This window comes from Alligator sinensis, unplaced genomic scaffold (assembly GCF_000455745.1).
Source record: "Alligator sinensis unplaced genomic scaffold, ASM45574v1 scaffold173_5, whole genome shotgun sequence".
Taxonomy (NCBI): Eukaryota; Metazoa; Chordata; order Crocodylia; family Alligatoridae; genus Alligator; species Alligator sinensis.
In genome coordinates, this window is record NW_005842198.1 from 1,083,216 (window position 1) to 1,107,986 (window position 24,771).

Below are 24,771 nucleotides of genomic sequence, written 5' to 3' on the forward strand. Positions count from 1 at the left end.
CTCCATTGCGCTTCTCAGTTGATAGTCAAAGGCTTTTGTGAGGTCAAAGGAGGTCAGGTAGAGAGGCTTATGTCATTCCTGGCATCTTTCCTGCAGCTGGCAAGCAGTGAAGATCATGTCAGTTGTGCTTCTTGAAGATTGTCGCAGTCATAGCATCCCTGAGGTCATCTGGGCTTTCCACACCATTCCAAATCCATAAAATGAGGGCATGGAACTCTGATGTGAGTTCCTCTGCCCTCTGTTTGAAGATTTCAGTATGGATTCTATCAGCTCCGTATGCCTTGTTGTTCTTCATCTGCCTGGTGGCTTTCCTCACCTCCTCAAGGGTTGGCAGGATTCTGAGATTGTCTCTAACTGGGGATTGCAGGATGGAGGTGAGAACACCCTTGTCAACAACAAAGTCTTGACTGAGAAGGTCTTCAAACTCCTCCTTCCAACAAATATTGATGGCTCCCTTTTCCTTGATCAGATCTCCTCCATTCTTAGGTCTTAAGGGGGTTGGTCAGAGAGATTTATTTTTCTAGTATTGCTTTTCTGTTTGAAATATAGCATCCTTACCATAAACAAAACATTGGCTATAGTATTTTTAAAAAACATTAGCACCAAAACAGTTGAACCTGAAATAACCTTTAAAGGAAAAATTGCAAGAAAAGTGTTTTTAATATGAGACTTTTACATATGACATTTGGAAAAGTAAACTGTCAGTTACTAGTAAAAGTATTTAAGTAGGTGGAATTTCAAAATACTCTGTTGCTTGAGTTAGTCCTTATTCTTATTTTCCGTAGAAGGGACTGAATGGAAGGCAGGAGCTCAGCTGCTTTACGTGTACAGAGTTAGAAGGAATATAAACACCGCCTTTTTTCCAATTTCACTTAGTAAGTGAATTTCACTCTTACAAGAAGCAAAGATGACACGTATCAAAAAGAGCCCATTGCCTATATCACACGGCAAGGATTATCCAGTGTCCTGTCTCTTCAATCAGAAAGAACTTTGGTGCTCAGTCCTGCCAAGTCCTGATCACACAAATAATCTTTATTCACATCACTAATTTTAGGGTGTACTGCATGTGTAGGGTCTCATCTACACAGAATGTAACTGTATTGATGAGGGGCAGGATTATATACAGGCAACCCCCGCTTAGCGCTTTTAATTAGTTCCTGAAAAAACAAGCATTAAGTGAAACGAGCATTAAGCGAAACCAAAAGTATCTGATGACCCAAGATGGCGACCACAGGCATTATAGTGAAACTCAAGTGCTAAGTAAAATCAGGTATCAACTTAAAATGAGCATTATAGCAAAATAGTGCTAAGCGAAACAGCGTTAAGCGTGGGTTGCCTGTACGTACAAGACTAAGAAGTTATACTTATTTAACTATGTTGGTGTATGATTAAAGTGTTGTAATGCCCCTACTGTGGCTATGGATATACCAATCTAAAGGTGTTTGTACTGAGATGACACATTTTCCTATATGGGAAAAAGTACAGTAATATGAAGCACCTTTGTAAAAATGTGTCCACACTGTGAGCGTTGTATTAGTTTAACTACATGTCATTGTACTTAAAGCAGTACACCTTCCTAGTGTAGATGCGGCCTAATGGCTTGCAGAAGCTCATCTTATCAGAACCCCTGGCTCTTTTCTGCCTTATATACTCATCTTATTGAATAGGTAAATAAGATTCAGCCAGGTCTCTACTGAGGGTGCCACATTTGATGCCCAGCCAAGGAGGATACATATCCTTGCCAAGTCAGCAAGGAACAATATATTGCCAAAATCCATGGGAGGACAGTTTTTTTGCCTGAGAATTGCTTCCAACAATAATACTTAAGAATCAAATTCAAAATTCACTTTGTATATTTGTTTCATACAGTCATGTATCTACATCCAAGAAACCATGAATTGTAGGTTATTCTCAGAGTGCAAGCAATGAAGGTACCTTCATTTTAATACCTTTCTGAGTTGTGTTCATTTGAAAATACTTTAACAACTTACTTCAAAGTCATCTTTGAGGTTCCAGTAGGCATTGTAGGCAACCAACCCCTACACTCAGGAGGATGTCAGTTCATCTCACTGTAGCTATGACCAAGGGTAGGCACCTACAGCAGCAGATCCTATGAACGATAACACTCAAATACCACTATTTTTATATATAGTCCCTATTGTCATTGCAGTACATGCCAGGCACCTGAATAATATATATGCATATTGGCATTTCTGCCTCTTTCTTCTCAGCCTGCTGAAAGCAATTGTTTGATTAGGGCATGGGAATAATTTAATGAAGAATATAATATAAAATATTTTAAAGAGTAATTCCACTACCAAACATGAGTGTTTTGGATTGGACCCATTTTATCAAGCACAGATTAAAATAAAATATTGTACTGTCTTCCTCTTTTATCTGTAAGAAGGTATTTGAAAAGGCCAGTCCTTCTGTCAACGACATTTAAGATAAAATATTAACTCACAACTATGTATGATTTAATGTGAAGTAGTTATGTGGATCACACGGAGATAAGCATGGGATAGTGATCAAAGTAAAGGTCTTGCAGTGTGGTACTCCATTATAACTGTATAACTGAGGAGTAAGTGCCTTGCATTTCCTGCGGACTACGTACTTGCATATGGGCAGTTACCACAGAGTAGTAGATGTGCTGTAAGCACGCACCATTGCTCACCTGAGATCATTTGTATGCCCAAATGATGAGTAGGTCTGTCTTCCAGAGATTTCCTAAGAGGGTCTCATCCCTTAATAAATATATTCAAAAAAGATTATATTAAAAAAATCCTAGGGCCTTTTTGCTGACATTGTAGGAAAAAAGGCATAAATGAAGTATGTGCAAGTTTCTATAATAGGACTATATCCTTCAAACAGATACGTAGGTGAGTCTGTGGGACTAAAGTTTATTTGGGTTCATACCATTTGCAGGATCAAGCCTGTTATCTGTGACATACCCTTCATGGTTTAATATGATGCAAGTTATGTTTGTTTCTATTACTATTAAGGTCAATGGCAAAATTGGTCCATTACACAAAGTTTTATAGGTTAAAGGGAAACAAATAACATGATTTCTTTAAAGGAGTTTTCTTTAAAGAATTAAATGTGTATATGGGTGCAAGTAGCATTTAGCTGACAGGTTGCAGTGATCTATCTAGTGAATACATATTTTAGAAGGGAGCTAAAAGCAAGCAAACAAACCTCATTTTTCTGAAAATGCAGTGCATGGGTTTCTCAAATAAATATATCCTATAGTAGCTATTTTTTTTTTTTAGTTGCATATTAGTTATCACATTATGGGAATCATTGGAGTCTACTCTGGAAACCTGTAAATAAGCACTAATTAATGCGATTCCTAACATGAATAGTTCTGAAGGATTGTTGCACATTTACATATGGCAGCTTCTCTACAGTGGAAGAATTACCAGCCCTTCTTTTGACAGTTCCGCAGTTCTTATAAAGTTTGTTGATTGAATGTAATCACCAGTAACATCAATATTCTAAATTGGTGATAATCTCTGCATCTCTTTGGCACTTTTAATAGAAGTGATATTTCATTTAGGAATCCTAAATAAGTCCTACTGCATTAGTTATTGTCCTCCATATTGCTTCTACAAATATGGTTCTAACAGGTAAAACATAATTTATTGTAAATTTTAAATATATCAATAAAGATAAGTATCTTCATCAAGTAGAGAAGAGAAGCAAAGTCTCTCTTTTACTGAGACTTTGATCTTACTACACATACATAAAATGTAACTTTTCTGTTATTGTTTCCCAGAAAATACCTGTTTTAATATTAGCTTCCTTTTTAAAAAATTCTATTTTGTTTTATTTTACTTTTATAGCTCTTGTATCTCATGGATGTGCAAATAATTCTCTTGCAAGCCAGCCAGGAAAACATATGATACCATTTGCGATTGCAGAATGCAGCATGCTGTTCTTCTGTAATTATAATGGCCTGAGCAGTGTGGGGTTGGTTAGCCTTCCTTAACAATCATTAATCTATTGAGTCTTAGTTACAGTGGCCCATCTTGGAGAACAGCAGTCCTTGGCGTGAGGCACCTTGGGCTGTGAGTTCATTGTGAGCAAGGAATTGCCTTGTTTGTTACATTCTGTTGCTCACTGGTCCCTAAGGAGTCTGGGAAAAGATTTTTTTTATCTTCTTGATTGCTGCTTACCCTCTCCCTCACTCTCCTTCTTGTCCCTTTATTTCTCCTTGTTGCAAAAGTTTCTTTCTATGTGACTGGGAGTCTGTTTAGCAGACCATATTGCGAGTGAAGGTGTATCGTTTGTTGCCTGATTTTGGCAATGCTGGGCAGTCAGCTGGGATGTAATTAAGACTCTGAGAACAGGCTGTCTTCTCCACAGGAAGGGCATGTTAGATGTTGCTGGGATTTGGGGCTGTCAGTTTGGCCAAGGCTGGAGACTGAGAGCTGGGGACAGTGATCTTTCCTTTCATTTATAATCCCTTTATGTACAGTGTATGCACTTGGCAAAGTTTACATATAACCTAGTGGCTGGAGCTTACAAGCCAATGCGGCTAAATTAGCATATGTTACATGTATATTTTAGTAATATTTTAAAGCAAGTGCAAATTTCCAAAGTGAATTATGCATGTATGACAGAAATAGGGTTGTGTTGCACTGGGTGTCAAATCCCACAACTTTTTGTCAAGACCATGGATTTTACATTAAAAAGGCAGAGAGACTAAATGAAGTAAAACAGTTTTAATTTTTAACAGTTTGGTCCAGCCCAAGGAGCTACACTCTGACAGTTATAACTGACATTTGAATAATTGGATTAATTTAGAGAGGGGCATATCCTGTATTGACAGTTGTGCTTGTTCCATATATTTTTTTTATTTGGAAATAGAGTCGAGTGGTTTAATTATTTAAAATGCACTTCATGCAATACAAAATACCACTGTTTTGAAACCTTAGACTGGATTGAAGGAGGAAAAAACCTGCTTACAATGTTTCATTTTCTACATTATGAAACTTAAGAAAGCATGATAAACCATTCTGTTCCATCTTATATATCAATGCAATATATAGAAAGCACACAGAAAGTTTCAGTTGTGGCCTAAAGCTCCAATCTCAGAAATGAACAAGGTTCTATCAATCAGATTTGGACCTTCATTACACAAGTGTAAATGCAGAGTAATAACACTGACTAATTATAGCTTTACTCTAGATATACGCTGGTGCATCTGTTATCAGCAACTGTCCCAGTTTTCTTAAATCAGTATCAAATCCATCAGATTCAGATAACATTTCCAGTTTGTTTCTATTAAAAAAAAAGAATAAAACAAAAACTGGGTATAAACTTTAAAAAAGTTAAACCCTTGTGTAAGTAATTCAGTTAATGAAGTTTTAAAAGTTGAGGATCAGAGGGCTTATTATTGTCATAGAGAGTCTAGTGTACTTGTTTGCCCATTGTTTGGCTTAGCAGGACATTAATTGCTTTTAACGCTAAAGCAAAAATGTGTTGATTCATTGCTTATGATATTAACAGATATTATCAACCAGTTAAATGTGAAACATACACATAGAATTTTGCAATGCGTACGTGTATGAATGAACAGAGGAGAAGTGCTGTTGGAAAGGTTATGAATTCTACTTGAGCTACAGTTGTATTGCAATAATTATCTAATTACAAGCTAAGCATATCAGGCAAGCTATGTCCTTATCATACTACAGTGCCTGTCATGTTGCACTTAAACACAGCACCATCAGAATTGGTGTTGTGCATAGAAAGAGAATCAGTCTTGAATGATTCATGCAAAGTGGATGACAGGGCAACATAGTTTTTAAACTAATTCTGTACATCTTAGGCCTGAAGAACTTCTAAACATTCTTGAAATGCTTTTTATCACTTGCTTTGCAAACAGGGCATTCAGGCTTTCTTGTATCCAGACTAACAGTCCTTTGGGGATACTCAAAGCCTTTTAAAATTATGTTTTGTTTTGAGAGGGGTTTTTTTCCGGGGCAGTCTAAGTAAGTCCCAGGAGTGAAGTTGCCATCTGTCCTTTATATTAAAAGAATCTTCTATATTATATACCTGATGTTCTTGTCCCAGAGATAAATGTTGTTAATTAGAGGATAGCATTTGTCCTTTATCTGGAATGAAGATTCTTTCCGGTCTTATGAACAGTTTCTAAGTTCTCAGAATATCCTTAAATATTTCCTAGCCTAAACTCAATTTCTTACACATGCAAGAGCTTTGGAAAATTAAGGAATGATTTACCAACCTAGAAAGTCATATGTAAGAGTCCAAATCTGGTTTTAGTCATAGATTGTAGAATAGCAGAAAGGGGAGTTTTTAGTTAGGTTTTGATGTACAATGTCTAACTTACATGAGCTGATTCCAAACTGCCTGAGCCCTGACTGTAAATTTCAGCCCTTTGTAACACATTGAGTATTCCTATCCTCACTTTTCTAACTGCATTCCTCAATATGCACTCTTGTTCTCAATCAGTGTTTCTCCTTTTCACCCTGACAGTATCTCATTAGTGTTCATACTAGTGTATGACACTCCCTCCATTTAGCGGACTTCATAATCTATGCTCATTTAAGTTATTACATTTGGAACACAAACTGTGCATAACAGTGAATTATGGTACTGTCCTTTCTCGTGTACTTTGTAGTTTCTGTAAAATACTGAAATTGAGGACCTTTCAGTCATTAAGAATAGCATTAAGAAGATGGGGGAGTGTTTGATGCATGTTCTACTGGTACCTCTGGTTCACAGCCCTCTTCCCCTTTACATTTAGTAGTTCAGGCATCTCTAACTATTTATGATATTTTACTTCAAGATGTTCATTTTTATGTCATACCCTTTCTTTTGGGTGACTATTTGTGCAGACATTATGTATGCTTAGTTTTTGGTAAGTGCCTAGCAAATTTTGGTTTCTGTCAGACATTTTGATCATATTAACAGTGATTCTTTTCATGTAGTGTTAGATGTCTGTCATCTCTAGACATCATCCTCTTTTCTTCCATAACCTTATGTGGCATGAAAACAAAATATAGAACATAAAACATATCAGAGTGTATTCATGTGCCCTGAAGGAAAAATAATATATATGCCCAGTTTGAGCCAGATTCTGATGCTGGTAATACCAGGGTAAATTCCAAGGAACTCCACAGATGTCTGATCTGTTTTGAGATCATAATCTGACCAGAATGGTATCAGATGTGGAATCTTAATTCTGATATATAGTGTGCTGGCAGAAGTTTTTTGAATATCATGGTTTGGGCCTGTGTAAAAGGTTATAGAGCATTCTCTCTTAGTACTATATTTACTCTAATGAAAGATGAGGGGTTTTTTCTCCATTCAGTATGCGAGTTGGGGGAAGCCCTTGTCTTGAATTTGACTATGAGGTGGGGATACAGGTAACTGCTACTGCTTCAACACTATGCTTCATGCCTAGGAGAGAATGGAGCCAGAGCCACACCTGACAGTGAGCAGCGGGGTGTGGAGGGGGAAGGTACAGAGGGCCAGAGGCTGCAGAAGGAAGACAGGGGCCCAGGTGCTGCAGTGGGGCAGGCCACTGCCTCCCCACATGCTACCTTGCCACTGCTTTCCCTGCTGTAGCGGGGGGGGGCAATTTCAGACGATCTGCTGATAATTTGATTCTCTACATGGGAAAAATGTAACAAATTTAGATTTTTTTCATATGTAGAATCTAATTATTGGGGGGGTCATCTTGGATTCAGATAAATACAGTATTCAGGGTATAAGAAACATAAATAAAGTCCCTGTCATTTTATTTCAATTCCATGGAGATGATTATCATTCAGTCTATCCCATGAACATTCACAAAATGATATCAGCTCAGTTCAGTGCTACCACAGCACTAAAGCAGCTAATTATCTATCTATATGTGTTTTTAATTAATGAGGGCTTCAATTTAGTAATTTACCTAATTACTTTTAAAAGTTTATTAAAACAATTAGTGATTTGCAGAATCTATAAGCCTGTAACATTCACAGGTGCTTTCTTGTTAACTGTGGTTGCATTGATTTCAATAAGTTTGGACACTGCAACCAATCCATACATTTCATAGATTTCATAGACATTAGGGCTGGAAGGGACCTCAGAAGATCATCGAGTCCAGCCTCCCCGCCCCAAGGGCAGGAAGTCAGCTGGGGTCATAGGATCCCAGCAAGATAAGCATCCAATTTACTCTTGAAGGTGTTCAATGAAGGCGCTTGAACCCCCTCCGATGGCAGACTGTTCCAGACCTTGGGGGCTCGGACAGTAAAAAAATTCTTCCTTATGTCCAGCCTGAAATGGTCTTGCAGTAGTTTATAACCGTTTGACCTCGTCATCCCTTGGGGCGCTTTACTGAACAAACGTTCCCCTAGATACTGGTGGTCACCCCTGATAAACTTATAGGTGGCCATCAGATCACCCCTGAGCCTGCGCTTTTCTAGGCTAAAGAGCCCCATGGCTCTCAGCCTGTCGTCATAAGGTCTGTTTTCCTGATCTCTGATCATGCACGTGTCTCTTCTCTGGACTCTCTCAAGCTTCTCCACATCCTTTTTGAATTGTGGAGCCCAAAACTGGATGCAGTACTCCAGCTGCGGCCACACTGAGGCCGATTGCAATGGGAGAATGACATCCTAGGATTTGCTTGAGAAACATCTATGGATGCAAGCCAGCATTTTGGTCGCTTTACTAGCCGCAGCATTGGATTGCAGGCTCCTATAGTGCTAGCCAGTATAGCACTGCCGAGCCTATAAGGATGCTGCAGGTTTTTCCTCCCAAGGTGGAGAACCTTGCATTTTTCAGTGTTAAACACCATCAGGTTCTCGTCCACCCATTTGCTGAGCCTGCCCAGGTCAACCTGGATCGCCCTCCTGTCTTCAGGTGTGGATGCTTTACCCCAAAGTTTGGTGTCATCGGTGAACTTGGCTAGTCCGCTTCTGACTCCAATGTCCACATCATTAATGAAGATGTTGAGCAATATGGGTCCAAGGACAGAGCCTTGGGGGACCCCACTGGTCACAGGACACCACGATGAGTGACTTCCATCAATTACTACCCTCTGGGTCCGACCACGGAGCCAATTTCCCAGCCAGTGGATCATGGTGGACCCAAGGTGACAATTGGCCAGTTTCGCCAAGAGGTGATCATGGGATACCAGATCAAAAGCTTTCATTTCATTTAATCACTTAAAGGTTTTATGTGACACTGCTATGAAAATCTCTCTCTTTCTCTCATATTAATTTGGGAATCAGGGAGGTCAAAAGAAAGGGGGACAAAATTCCTTTTTTATATAACTTCCTTGTAAATTCTTATGGTAATACAGTGCTGAATCTTACCCAAGGTCCTTTACAAAGTCCTTTTATTATAATAACCAGAATGTTAATTATGCTATATATGTCCCTCTTCTAAAGGATGCCAAAATACTTAAGAGGCAGTTTGTATGTACCTAGAATGCAGCCTCCTCTGAGGTAAAATACAACAGACCAGCATACCTCATACTAGTGTTTGTAAGAGAAAAAACGGTGTAATATCTCATGGGAGCCACAGGGAGATTTACACAGACAGTAAGAATGATCTAAGTTAGACACCGGGCAGACCCGTAACTAGTCCCCTGAAAAGTGCCATTGGACTTTTTAAAGAACTGGCAAGACTGTTTTGTTATCAGACTGTTCCTCTTCCCAGTGAACAGAGGCATACAAATATACTGCAGGAGGCTGGTTTGCCATTACCCTCTGCAAAAAGGGGTTTAATAACTACTCCATGATTTTCCATGATCCCTATAAAATTTAGGCCTAAATAGTATACTCAGAAGTTTTTTCAAACAGGTTAGTCCTGTTCCAGATGTAGAGTAGACAAATGTTACTTGTAGGTATGATTCTTTAAAAGCTGGATACTTTAGTTCAGAGCCTTGGCTGCCCTCTGTCATTCTCAGGGCAGTGATAAGTACAATAATCTGGTCAACTGACAGTTATTTCCTCTGCATGATTTGGTGAAATAAAGCTGTTGCAAGTGCCACCTGCACCACTCCTGTTCTGAGTCCCCTTTTAAGCCCTAGTGATTCCTATTTGGAATTTGTAAAAGTAGAATAGCTCTGAGGTGAGCCCCAGAATGCAGCATGCCCTACCTGGGGTTGCTAGTATCCTTGTATGCTCCTCTGGAGTCATGTCAAGCAGGAAATACATAATCCCATCCTTAAGAGGGCTCATAAAAACTGATTTATAAAGAAAGAAGGGTAAAGACAGCGAAAACTGCTTTTGCCTAATTATAAGAGTATCCAGCAAATTTGTATCTGTAACAAACAAGCATACAGAGAATTCTTTATTCAGCAAGAAAAGAGACGGATGTTGACAGATGAAGCTTGAAGTTGTTTTAAATGATCATACAGAAAAATGGGGCAGAATAGGATGAACTCAAGTACAAAACAGCACTAGATGCAGCAAAACTCAGCTGATATTACACTGTAGTTTAGTTTTTCAAAGACTATCACTGCTTCCCAATTCTGAATGCTGCAAGTTTGTTATTGACATTTTGTGTACAAGACATGTTTTAGATAGTGATAATGGATTATTTTAAATGTTATTCTACAGCTTTTTAGAGTTTCATGTTAGACTTCTAATGTACAGGTGTGGGTTAATATATACTGCACCAATCCTATGTGATAAAATAATCTACCCAAATTGCATCTAGAAATGTGAGGTTCTTCCTTGAAATCAGTTGACATTGCTTTCCTTCCATAATGTGCATAGCAGAATATGGAGTCATGTCTAACTATAGAAAACTTCCCTATTCTCCAGTAGCTGCCTATACCTTATGTTTAACACTGGGTTTGTTACCTTAATGTTTCACTCCTGTTAATATTGATTAAACTGTAGAAGGTTTCATTGCAGTTAATAGGGGGCACACTTTAAAATTTAGATCATTAACATTTAAACAGATTTTAATTGTTAGACATAACAAATTTATGCAGGTAAAGATTCAATTGCTTCAATTAATTTACATTTACATGTGTAGAGATCTTTTGCTGGGGCTATTCTCATAAAATGCTAAGGGTCCCAGAAGGAGTTCTTTACACTATTCTTTCCATTTTATCTCTCTAGATTATTTCCTTGCAATTGCTAGGCTTTTTTAGGGGCGTTAACTAAAATCTATGTTGTTTTTAGCCTTTCAGATAGAGAGAGAGCTTGGTTTCACTAGATCTACCTGCAAAGAACCACATGACATTTTAAAAGGAGTGGTTTGTCAAGCTTATTTAGTAAAGTTAGTTTAAAAGTAGATGCATGATCATCCTTCTCTGCTGTACCAAGATCACTGGTATCCCCTTGAACTTAGAAAATCTTCAGGTTAGCTCTTTCTTTCTCATATCCCTCTAACCAAGCCATGTGAATGAAAATGAATTTTCCAGCTCACATAACCTTTTTGTTCCTTATAATTTTCCTGGTTGTGATATGGCTATGACTCTTTCCCCAAGAAGTATATTCCCTTGTTGTATATAGTTGCCATTCAAAGTATATTGATTTTCCTTGCCTTGACTTTAGAATCATAGAAGCATAGAAAGTTAGGGTTGGTAGGGGCCTCAGGAGGTCATCTAGTCCAACTGCTGCTCAAAGCAGGACCATCCCCAACTAGATCATCCTAGCCAAACTTTGTCTAGCCAGGTTTTGAAAACCTCCAAGGATGGAGCTTCTACCACCTCTCTGGGAAAGCTGTTGCAGTGTTTTATGACCCTCCTCATGAGAAAATTCTTCCTAATATCTAACCTAAACTTGTCTTGCTTTAACTTGAGACCATTTCCTCTTGGTCTGTCATCTGCCACCATTGAGAACAGTCTAGCTCTATCCTCTTTCAAACCCTGCTTCAGGTAGTTGAAGGGTGCTATTAAATCCCCCCTCAGTCTTCTCTTCTCTAGACTAAGGAAGCCCAGTTCCCCCTGTCTTTCTTCATAAGTCATGTCCCACAGCCCCCTCACCATTTTTGTTGACCTCTGCTGGACTCTCTCCAATCTGCCCACATCTTTTCTGTAGTGGGGAGCTGCCCAAAACTGAACACAGTACTTCAGATGTGGCCTCACCAGTGCTGAAGAAAGCACTTCCCTTGACCTGCTGGCAACACTCCTACTGGTGCAGCCCAGCATGCCATTAGCCTTCTTGGCGACAAGGGAACACTGCTGGCTCAAATTCAGTTTATTGTCCGCTGTAACCCCCAGGTCCTTTTCTGTAGAGCTGCTGCCCAGCCAGTCAGCCCCCAGCCTGTACTGGTCCATGAGATTGTTCCATCCTAAGTGCAGGCCTTTGCACTTTTCCTTGTTGAACCCCATGAGATTGCACTTGACCTTGCCTTGTTGAACCTCATGAGATTTAGGAACCTAAGAAGGGTTAAGCATCAGATTACTAATAAATTACCTATACTACATGTGCAAATAGTAATATAATACTAAGATATATGAAGAGAAGAGTTGACAAAGAATGAGGCATGGGAGAAGGACCCAATGAAAAGACTTGAGTGGTAAGTGAGGTACTTTTGGAGTAAACTGATTTGGAGTGGTTGCAAGATTTTGTCAGTGAAAGACTGGTGAGAGGAAGTCCAATGGAACAGAAAAAAAGACACAGCCAGGCCAAAAGCAGCTGGAAAGAAATGTTGAGAAGAGGAATTGAAGCAACAATAATTAGCAGGTCCAGTGGCTATAGAAATGAACACAGTATGAGCTGTAGTTGAAGAGGAGGTGGAGAGCTAGGGTGGTTAAGTGAGAATGGTAGACACCAGGACATGGTTCCTTTTGAAAGAGGAGCTTATTAGTAGAGTACAATGTATTAAAAAGGAAGAAGAGATGGACAGGTGAATGCAGAAGGTGAATTGAGTTATTAGCCCAAAGAAAATGGAATCAAAGAGGAATGATACAGACTCTTGCTGACCAGTTAAACAACAGTGACAGTTTTTTGCAGAAGGTTTGCTTTGTTTTTGAATTTGGAGGATTGGAATTATGTAAGGAAAGACAGCTTAGATCAAGAATTGGAATATTTATCTTGGTAGTTAGTGATTCACTCTGCCAGGCAGGATTTCTCCTATTGGTCTGGAAGATAATCTAGAAAGAAAAGCAATCCCACTGTAATGGCACTTAGAAACCTAATTTGCAAGGATTTTTATTCAGAGCTATAGGCTTAAATGATAGTAGCATCCATATCACATAAATGTGAGGAAGATAACCTTACATGAAAAGAAAGGAAATATGGATGGGGGACTGAAAAAAAATTTTTTTGGTAATGTTTTCCCTAGTTAAAATAAAATGAATATGAACAGACTAGAGCAGAGGTCGGCAATTATTTCAGGCAGAGGGCCACTTACCGAGTTTTGGCAAGCCATCAAGGGCCGCATGACAGGCACCCAGGGGCAGATAACTATTAATTTTCTAAATTTTTAGGGGCCTTGCGGCCTGTGTTCCGCATTTTGCCCACCCCCGGACTAGAGGTAACTAAACAAAAGCTTGTACATTTACACTAGGCAGGCATTAATTTATGTCAGATTCCATCTTACGTTATCTGAAAATTCAGTGTAAAAATTAAGGGACTTTTTTTCTAAAGAAGATGGAGTATAACATGATTTTATGTTATCTAATTTTTCAGTTAAACATTTTCATTTCCGTATTTGTGCATGTGTTTCTTGACATGGTGGCAGGGTGAGTGTGCATGGAGTTTTATGATGATGATTCTGATGCTGGTAGCTAGTACAAGGTCAATAGGTTTCAGGCATTGCAAGTTTAAAATGCTGAATTTTTGTATTACAATATCATATTACTTTAGAGCTTCTGCTAACTTGAAAATAATATTCACTGCTGAGGGATTGAGATCTGCACATAGATATTTTATGAAGGAAATAAATATTTAAAAAAGCAAACACTGGAGTGTGTTGGCATTTCAAAACAGGGTCAGAGATTTGTTCATCTTTTTAGAAGTGTCACTGTTTTAATGTACATCTCTATAAACACTGAGCTATTCATGATAAAGTAACTACTATGTTGTTTTTGCCAATTGAAACAGCATACAGACCTCATTTTTGTTTCAAAAGATCACAAGCTTTCTGTAAATAGTGTTACAAGGCTTCCCTATATGGAGCAAGATGGAAGTTTCCAGAAAGGTGATTTATTCTATCTGAACTGCACAGAAAAGACAAGCAGAATAGCATTTCCCTGACAAGTTTATATGATGTTACTTTTAATTAAGATAATTTCCTAAAGATGAACAAAATGATGGCAGTGTCTTCACTAAGGTAAATGGCACTTTTTTGCAATGGATCAGTATCTCCATAACACCAACATGCGCAACAGTATACTTGGGACCATATTGGCTAGGTACAGACAGCCAAAAAGCCAAAGGCTCAATCAATTCAGTCTTTGCAGGTTAGTCTAAAATGCAGATTAAATTAAAACAGAAGTGAACCCACATGCCTGCAGTGGCTGAGGCCAGAAGCCAGGGGGCGCTAGTATATGGCTCTCCAGCCGTGTGTTCACTTTCTATTCCTGCCGTCCCGGAGGTCTCTGGAATTTGCAGTCCAGACTTACAACAAGAGGACTCGGCAGAATTGCACATTACTTCCTCTTCCTGCTTCCAGATGCCTCTTGGATTGTAGTCCACAGTTGCAGCCAGCAGCAAGTTTGAGTCAGGGAAAGGGTGTTTAACCCCCCTCCCTGGCCCCAGGCCCTGGCCAGGGTTTGCCTGGGGGACAGTCCCCCCAGCTTACAGACTGGACTGCATCCCCAGCCAGGCTTACCCCCTCCACTCCCTTGTCAGCCAGCCCTCACTTCTCCAGTTAGGAAGCAGAGGGGCAAGGCCAGCCCTGATCTCTGGAGCAGACAGCATAGCCCAGCCCAGGGCTGCAAAATGCTGGGGTGCTAGAGGACTCTGATTTGACTTGAACCAGGAAGGACTGTGCCCAGCCTGAATGTACAAAGTGCTTTTGCGGGGACTAGGAAGATGTGCCACCCCAGCATTCTTCTGACTAACATCAGCTAGAAGCCTTGTGTCCCATGGGCAACAGGAAGGTGCCAGTCAGGCAAACATCCATTTCTCTTTAGACAGGAGGTACAGATGCACACTTAGAGTGGAAGTGTTTGGGTGATGCAATGGATTTGTTTCTCTTTTGCATTTTGTGTACAGTGAAGAGTTGTGCCTAACTTCAGTACAGTACCTCTTGCCATTCTGCATACCACTGAAGCAGACCTGTGTCTTAACAGCAAGTGCTGACCTTTGGTTGCCAGACCCTTGCTTTTGACTGAAAATGTGTTTTTAGGTAAGAATTCTGTATGTTGTACATCTGCTTTAAAAACTAGCAGAAAGGCTCTTGGAATGGTTTGTGAGCTGTTTTATAAAAAGCAAGGAAGAGCTAAACTGTAACAATGCACAGAAAAAGAATATGGATAATACAGACCCTAAATGGGAATTTTTTTCCAGTTGTATATGCCCTGCACAAGTGCTGCACACCCCCAAAATAGCACTGAACAGTCTCAACTCTCATTGAATTAAATGGGAGTTGAAATTGCTCAGAATCTTATGGGGTTGGTCTGCATCACAGGCAAGGTTTTTGATGTATGAGGTTCATGTATTTGACTATATAGGAGGGCTGAATAACTTCTGCAGCTTCTGCTCTTCACTCCACTTACTCTGTTGCATTAAGAACTATTGAGAAATAAACCTCAGAATCAACTCTGCCATTTCTTAGAATTTGCCTTCCTGTAATTCAAGATTAAAATTCCAAGATACAGAATAGAAAAGTATAAGATGGAAACCTGTCCAACTGCTGTCATTCTGCATTGCTGTAGAGCCAGCAAAATAATTCTATTGAAAAGTAAGCTGTTTACGAAGCGGCAGTGGGAGGGTTTGTAGAAGTATTTGTAAATGTGTAGTTTTTTGCACCATGTCTGTGTACATGCCTATGCAAATGAACACACCTGTGAGGCATGAAAACTAATATTCATGCTTCCTTTCAAAATGCTTTAGGAATAATACTGGCATCTCATTAGATTATTAGATCACTGCCAGCCAGAAATTCAGCTATGCTTGCTACTCAAAGAAGGACTCAGGCTGAAGTCCAGACAGATCTTTGCAAAGACCTCAAGTTACTTGAAGAATATTTTGCATGTTGGAGACTCCACCCAAATCAAAGAAAAACTGTTGTCACGTCATTTCATCTAAACAATGCCCATACCGACCAGAAACTCACCATTACTTTCTGTGCAGAAGAGGTTAAGCATGAGGTGTTCCCCAAAATACTTCAACGTAACTGTCGATCAGAGCCTCACCTTTCACGAACATCTACTGCATGTTGCTAAAAAAATGAAAGATTAAGTTAACCTTGTGCATAAACTGGCTGAAACAACGTGAGGAGCAAATGCAACCATACTTCAAATGGTCACTCTAGCACTTGTTTTTTCTGCAGCAGAATATTGCTCCCCAGTCTGTAACAACACTGTGCACACAAAGATTATTGATACACAGTTAAATGCAGCTATGCAAATTATATCAGGAATGCTAAAAAGTACACCATTGCTATGGCTTCCAGTCCTAGCGAACGTTGCTCCCCCACAGCTCTGTTGCAATGCCACATGTGTGAGGGAATACCATCAGGCCATCAGTAACCCAAACCTCCCAATCAGTAAGGGTATCTCTGTGCCACCACCGCATAGGTTCAAATCTAGAAAACCCTTCTGGAAATATGCCAAGAAGCTCTATGATGATAACAAAAATATTGAAGAACAATGGAGGGAAGCCTCGGCAAATACCAACCTGCCACAGAAATACATCATTAGCGACCCTGCAGTCCCCCAGCCAGGATTTGACCTACCAAGAAAGATTTGGTCCTCTCTGAATCGCATGTGGACACTTCATGGAAAATATGGACATCTACTCCATAAATGGAGAATCAAAGAGTCTCTGGGTTGCGAGTGTGATGCAGTTTTTCAGATAGTGCAACACATTGTGAACAATTGCCCAATTAGATCATTTAATGGAGATCTAAAATCAATCCATGCAGCTACCTGTAAAGCAGTCAAATGGTTATCAAATTTAGATATTAATCTATGAATGGTGTATGAATGTAAAAAGAAAAAGACAACACTAAGCCCCCTAAACCCCAGGTATTTAATATATGCTTTAATAACTGGTTAGATTATCACATTTAAGAGATGCTTAAGTCCTTGGGAAAAACAGCAGTATTGTTAATCCAATTATATTTTTGTATATATTTAGTTTGCCTTCTGTTGAACAGCTACTACTTTTATCCCAGTTATTGGGGCATCACAATGAATTAAAGCAGCAAAATTTGTCGTCATTATCCCTTTCTTTTCTTTTCTTCTTGTTGAGTGGGGCAATGCTTGTATGTCCACTCTTTCACTTACATGTTTCCATCATGCCAAGTGAAGGCTGAAATTTAGTTAAAACCTGCTATTAAAGAGCAGCCTGTAGGCATTACAGGTGTCAGTTTAACCTGAATGTTGCTTCAGCACTATTCTGAACAATTAGTCCATGACATCTATAACTCTCTTATAATACAAAAATAATTTGCTACAAAATCATGACCAACTCTAACAAGTTCTTACAAAGCCTTTCTCTCCAGCTTAGTTAACCTATTGAGTAATGAAGAAAATTTACCAAGGAAATGAAAACTTGATAGGAGACAAGGAAAAACCTTTCTTAAACTATGAAAATGAAGGATTCATCATGCACCCCTAAACACAGGGATGGCACAGTTTTCTCCTGTAAAGATCCCAGTGTATACACAAGCACAGTCCACTCTTTCAGTTGGGTTGTCCCAGTTAAGATCGTAAGGGAAGGAAACAGCAGTTTGGAGATTGACAAATGTTGTTTCAGGTTAAATCACTTAATGCTATACAATATTGGACACAGGGGCTCTAAATAAAGTGGGAAGCTGATTTACATATTACAACACAGAATGTAATCGATGGGAATTTTCCATTGGCTGCATTAGAGCCAACATTTTACCCATAGTTTCCTCCCAAATGGTTTACCAAGACAACCAGCACAACCTCCTTGGCTGTGAAATGCAGCCATTATGGGAGAGAATCATGGTAAACGTACACTCACCCTCCCTGACTTTTTGACTTGACACTAGATATTTGACACTTTCAAAAAGTTCCATGGGATTTTCAGTGATCACATGTGGCTGAGAAACTGATATCACGTCTTATCTAAAACATGGACATTTCTACCCTTTTCATTTTGAAGGAGCTAAGATCATAGTGAATTAAAAAAAAAGAGACTGTGAAAATGTCTCCCCCCAAATATTTTTATAGCCATTTTAGAAGAATTCTTCCAATGTTAATGATTACAAGTTAAAACATTTCTATTTTTTCCTTATCTACAGTGAGATCAATAATAGTTTTAGATTTTGATAATCAGTTTACAAATAAACTTTATATCCTCACATGTATTACTGTGCAATAAAGATGTTTTCTTTAATACTCTCATTTAAAACAAGAAAATATTTTATATATATTCAGGCTTTTAAAATTTATTCCGTCTACAAATCAACTTCACTGTTTTCTGAATACTGTAGTTCACTTAAAAGCATGAAGTTAATTGAACATTACTAATACAAGGTGTATAGTAAGCTGAGTTTTGTTTTGTTTTTAGTCAAAAATAGTTCCTTTGTGGTATTACAGAAACTATATGTTCTGGATTATAATATCTTCTCTCCACCTTCAGGAAGAGTAGCCAGTGACAAAGCAAATGCTTGGCAAGTACTATAAAATGAAAAGTCAAAATACGTCCAGAAAAAACATTCTGACCCAGTTATAAACAGAAGGATTCACAGCAACTTAAATATACATATTTACAGTTTTCCTAACGTGGTTTTTAGCTAGCAGTAAAGCTGCAAACTACTACTAGGATAAAATTATATATTTTTGTGAGTACCACAGCATATATTTGCATATGCCAATTAGTGGTGGTATTACATACTCATGTGCACTAGCACTTACCAAGATGATGCTCACAAATGCAAGATTTTGTCCTTTTTCTGTGACATCATCCTGTCTTTGACATTTTAGTCCTATAGGCTAAATTTATTTTGAAGGTTCATTCAGTGTTTTTCTCTATCTCCCTACCTTTGGGAATAAAAGCCTAGTTAAGTCAATGAAAGTCTTTTCCATTAGCACTTTGTATCAGGGTCTAAAAATGTAGTTTTGCTGGACATGCTGCATTTGCATACAGAAAGATTAAATGAATTTGGTATCTCTCCTAAGGGCTGCAGTTCTGTGCTAAAAATAAGTGTTCCCCTATTTCACTGTTAGGACATGATTCCTGACTCCAGTCCAGATGGGTCTGTCTAAAAACTATAATCAAGCTGATTGTATTGCCTTGGTATTCTAATTCCAATTTTGGATTTTGCTAGATAATCTCTAGTAGAGTGTATCTAATCTTCATGAAACCCAAAGTCTTTATATAAACTCTATGGATTTCCCTCCATGTGTCTGTCTAACTGAGATGTGTCTTCTGGCTGAGCCATAGAGACATTAAATTACTGAGTAAATCAATACAGCGTTGTTATGTCACTGTATCTTTTTCAAAGACCAGCTCAAATTTTGTATGCTGCAGCTTTGATCCTTTTCATTTAATTCTAAGTACACTTATTATTATAGTAACTGTTGTTTGTATGTTATTTTAGCTTTTTACTTAAGTAGCTATTTAGCAATTTAAATGAAAATGTAATTAGGTTACATCTGTTTTACATGTATGTAATACCATACAGATGTAAATGTCTATTAAAGCCATATTTTCTTTTTGGCAAAAAGACACAAAAAAAATTGTATCAATCATACTTTTTTTTTTTAATAGTGTGTATAAAATGTCTTCCAGCGTCTGTGTTTTGATGGTAACACTTTCTACGTTTATGAGATAGACAAAGTGAAAAGCTTGATGATAAACAAATCCTTTTTAGTTGTACAGGGCGAAATTTTACTTCGGCATTGATGTAAATCTCGAGACACTCCTGTTCAGCTGAACTCCCCTGAAGTTAGTTACAGGATTCCTTACAAAGCAAATCATCTCTAATAATGCAACTATTTAAACTATTTAGGAGCCTAATTCTGCTCTCAAAGCCTGTTCTTAGAAATTCAATTGAAGTTTGTTGAGTATCTATAGTTTTATAACATTGTACATTACAGAAGTGTTTGGCCTAATAAAATGAATTACTAAAGAAGTAAAATTTCTGTTGCCTTGAGCTTACAAGATATTGAGTCCCCTCAACTTTCAAGGGACTTCACTGGAGATGAAGAAGGACATCCTGTTTCATGGCCTGAACAGTGGCTCTGTGTTTAATTCCCAGCCCTATTAGACTAAAAACAGACTTTGGATTTTTCCCAGGCCTTTTATTGTGAGGCCTGGGAAAATTCTGAGGCCTTTAAATACCAGAGAAGTGTCTGTGAAGTACCAAGATAACACTTTCTTCCTCACCTGCCCCCCATTCAAGTTAGTTCAAGTTAATTGCTATTCAAGCTGTGTGTATACGTGATTGTCCTGGGTCTGTTTTGGTGCAAGCTAGTCACTTCAGGTGTCTGTACATCAATGCATGGAGCCTGGGAAACAAGCAGGAATAATTGGAAGTCCTAACACAATCAAAGAACTATAATGCAATTGGAAAACAGAGACTTGGTGGGATAGCTCACATGACTGGAGCACTATCATGGGTTAAGATTAGAGGGGAGAACAATGAAGGTGATGTTGTGGTGTGTGTTTGCTATAGAACCCCCAGGCCAGGAGGATGAGGTAGATGAGACTTTCTTCAGACAACTAGCTGAAGTTTCCAGATCACAGGCCCTGGTTCCCACAGGGAACATCATTCACCCTGCCATCTGCTGGGAAGGCAATACAGCATTGCACAGGCAATTCAGGAAGTTTTTGGAGAAAGTTGGGGACAACTTCCTGGTAGAAGTGCTGGAGCAGCCAATTAGGGGCTGTGTTCTTCTTGACCTACTGCTCACAAATAGGGAAGAATTGGTGGGGGATGTAGAAGTGGATGGCAAGTTGGGCAGCAGTGACCACAAGGTGATTGAGTGCTGGGTCCTAACAAAAGCAAGAAAGGAGAGCAACAGAGTACGAACTCTGGACTTAAGAAAAGTAGATTTTGACTCCCTCAGGGAACTGATGGGTAGGATCCCCTGGAAGGCCAGTCTGAGGAGGAAAGGAGTCCTGGGGGCAGCCAGGATCAAGTGGAGTGCCCCAGGGGTTGGTCCTGGGGCCAGTTTTGTTCAATATCTTCATGAACAATCTGGAAGATGGGATGGATTGCACCCTCAGCAAGGTCACAGATGACACCAAGCACTGGAGGATATGGCTAGGATTTAGAGTGTCCTAGACAAATTGGAGGATTGGGCCAAAAGAAATTGCACAAGGGTCAACAAGGACACGTGCAAATTCCTGCACTTTGGATGTAACAGTCATATGCACCACTATAGCCTGAGGTCTGACTGGCTAAGCAGCAGCTGTGCAGAAAAGGATCTGGGGGTTACAGTGGACAATAATATGGATACGAGTCAGCAACGCCCTTGTTGCCAAGAAAGCTAACAGCATACTGGGCTGCATTAGTAGCTGTGTTGCCAGCAGATCTAGGGAAGTAATTATTCCACTCTTTTCTGCACTGGTGAGGCCACATCTGGAGTATTTTGTCCAGTTTTGGGCCCCCCACTATAGAAAGGATGTGGACAAGTTGGAGAGAGTCAAGTGGATAGCAACGAGCATAGTTAGAGGGCTGGGGCTTATGAAGAGAGACTGAGGGAACTGGGTTTATTTATTCTGAAGCAGAGAAGACTGAGGGGGAGATTTGATAGCAGCCTTTAACTAACTGAAGGGTAGCTCCAAAGAGGATGAAGCTAAATTGTTATCAATGGTGACAGATGACAGAACAAGGAGCAATGGTCTCAAGTTACAGCAAGGGAGGTTTAGGTTAGATATTGGAAAAAAAATTCTCATTAAGAGGAAAGCACTGGAACAGGTTACCTAGAGAGATCGTGGAATCTCTATCCTTGGATTTTTAAGGCCAGGCTTGACAAAGCCCTGGCTGGAAGAATCTATTTGGGCTGGTCCTGCTATGAACAGGGGTTTGGACTAAAAGGCCCCCTGAAGCCCCTTCCAACCCTAATTTTCTATGATTCTGTGGGTCAAAACCTGGGACAGTTAGACCTGGAATAAACTTGGTGTCTGTTTTTAGCCTGGCTGATTCCTATGGGTATAAATACAAGTTGTATATGGGTATAAATAGAAGCAGGATCAGCTGTGCTGGGATCTGTCCTGGCAGCTGATCCACTTCCTTGGCATTTACAGATGTTATCGGGGTTGTTGTCCCGGAGGGTCAGACGCATTGTGTTCCTGGGGCTTCAGGGGCCCAATCTTATGGGACAGTGGCCTTGGGCGCCATGCTTTTACTTGGCTGGGCTGCTCCTGTGGCAGCTGCAGTGGGGTGTGGGGCACAAAGCCCAGCGCGCAGCGGCAGCTGCCCCTGCCCCACACACAGATCGGGGGAGCATGTGCCCCCCAGGCCTCAGCCAGCATGGCCTATGCCAGCCACCCAGACTCAAATCCTCCCACCACCTGGCCAGCCCAGCGCACCACTCATCCCTGTCCCTGCCTCTGCCCCACTCCCTCCCTCACTGAGGGGACCTCTATCTTCCCCGCCCTTCCCTCCCCCACAGACTGACCTGCTGGGTGGGGAGGAGGGTGGTGCCTGGTTGATCCTGGGGTGCACTTTAATTCAAAAAGTGAACTGGTACTTAAAAAGGTTGGAGACCATTGGGCTAGAACATTAGCTTGTTCTCAACTTGTGCCACCATAAAAATTTTGCATCCTATGTGACTTCAGGAAGTTGTAATTCTCTGTAAACCGTTGTCTTCTGTATATCTTGGATATATCTCCTTTCTCAAATCCCTACCTGTCATTTCTGTTTAAATTATAATATCTTTCAGGATGTCTCTTATTGTGTGTCTGTATGGCACCCAGCAAAATGGGACCATCATTTCAGCTGGAATCCCTTGGTATTCCTATAATACAGGTAATAAATGATAATGCATACAAAGATGATAACAGTACTTCTTGAAAGGTGCTTGATATCTTATAGGGATAGTCCCTTTATCTTTCCTTCCCTAGAAGAGTCCATTAGTCTGTCAGTAGCTTAAGAATACTATCAGTTAAGATGTTTATTCAGTTGTGTATTGCATTATAGTTTCTATTGGTAAATAATACATGAAACCTGCATTTGTAAGATAAGGCAAATCTTATTTATTTTTGTTTGTTTATTTGTTTGTTTTGAATTTACATCCACATAATTTATTCTACTTGGAAAAAGGAAACATTTTAACAACTTGCTATTGTTTTAATCCATGTTAGGTATTCAATTATCTACATATTCAGAAAATAATTGTAAAGGAAATGTTATGACATCAGTACAACATTTGCTTGTATTCTTCTCATGTGTATCTAACATTCCAATCCTACAAATGTGTACGTAAGTTAGGAAGGTTCCATACAGACATCATATAGCTAGATCAAAATGGAAAGTTAAGCTTCTCCCATTCTTTCATCATTTAATCATTAAGGGCCAAATCACTGTCCTTCAGTGGGAATAAGGACTACTGGATTTTCCTAAAGATTGCTGAAACTGCTTAGTGCAAAGATAGTAGGAAGCAACAAACTATCAGTTTTATGGTATTGTTACACTGCAATGTCTAGTAGCTGTGCCACAGTTAAGATTCATTACAAAGCTTGTATTTCAGGAGTTTGTAACGTAATGTTTGTGAAGAAGTCGTCATGACCTTATCGAGACAGTTCCCAAACAATCCAGTAAGATCTTTTTCTTTTATCTTTTTTATATTAACATTCATCATGCAGAGAATATGACATATTGAACATCATATTAAAGTAAAGTAAGGCAGGGATTGAAACCTGAGCTTCCTCTTATTTCAGAAAGGCATGTAGAAGGAGAGAGAACCCACACATTGAATGATGAAGGGCTTTTCATTTGAGAAGGCAAGGCCAGAGCACTTTGGCTTCTACTTGTTGCTTTAATCCAAATTGGTGACTTTATATTTTTAAAAGCCTTGGGCCTTAGCAACATTTACATAGCACCAGTAGTATAACCTGGGTAGAGTTATAACTGGAGGAAAGCGGGGTGGAACAGAAAAAAACACTGCTGCCACAGCCATGTGATTGTACCAGTGGCAGCTGGAGGTCACTGCTGTCCTCACATGTCACAGCTGCTTCAGGCACTTGGCTTTGTTGTTATTTGAGCTGTGAGAAGCTTTGATACCTGATTCAATTCAGAGGAGATATGACCTGATTCAGCAGCCAAATCTCCAAAAACAAATTGAATCGAGAGACCTGTTAAAAGGTCCAGATCAAATTTCATAGATTTCATAGACATTAGGGCTGGAAGGGACCTCGGAAGATCATCGAGTCCAGCCCCCTGCCCAAAGGGCAGGAAGTCAGCTGGGGTCATAGGATCCCAGCAAGATAAGCATCCAGTTTGCTTTTGAAGGTGTTCAATGTAGGCGCTTGAACCACCTCCTGTGGCAGGCTGTTCCAGACCTTGGGGGCTCGGACAGTAAAGAAATTCTTCATTATGTCCAGCCTGAAACAGTCTTGTAGTAGTTTATGACCGTTTGACCTAGTCATCATCCCTTGGGGCGCTCTGGTGAACAAACGTTCCCCCAGATACTGGTGGTCATGCCTGATAAACTTATAGGTGGCCATCAGATCACCCCTGAGCCTGCGCTTTTCCAGGCTA

At 39.6% G+C, this 24,771-nt stretch overlaps 1 protein-coding gene across 7 annotated transcripts in view; it reads left to right on the plus strand.

Moving 5' to 3' along the window:
• FTO (FTO, alpha-ketoglutarate dependent dioxygenase) overlaps positions 1-24,771 on the plus strand; it is a 432,416-nt gene that overhangs the window by 263,478 nt on the left and 144,167 nt on the right. Inside the window, exon 9 of one of the 7 annotated variants that reach the window (XM_025207541.1) lies at positions 16,001-16,290. The exons of 5 other annotated variants lie outside the window; for them this stretch is intronic. In XM_025207541.1, coding sequence (XP_025063326.1) covers positions 16,001-16,172 — 172 coding nt within the window. In that variant the 3' untranslated portion in view covers positions 16,173-16,290. Of the gene's footprint in view, positions 1-15,977; positions 16,291-24,771 lie in introns of those variants that run through there. One more of the 7 variants, XM_006026575.3, reaches the window with a different exon arrangement.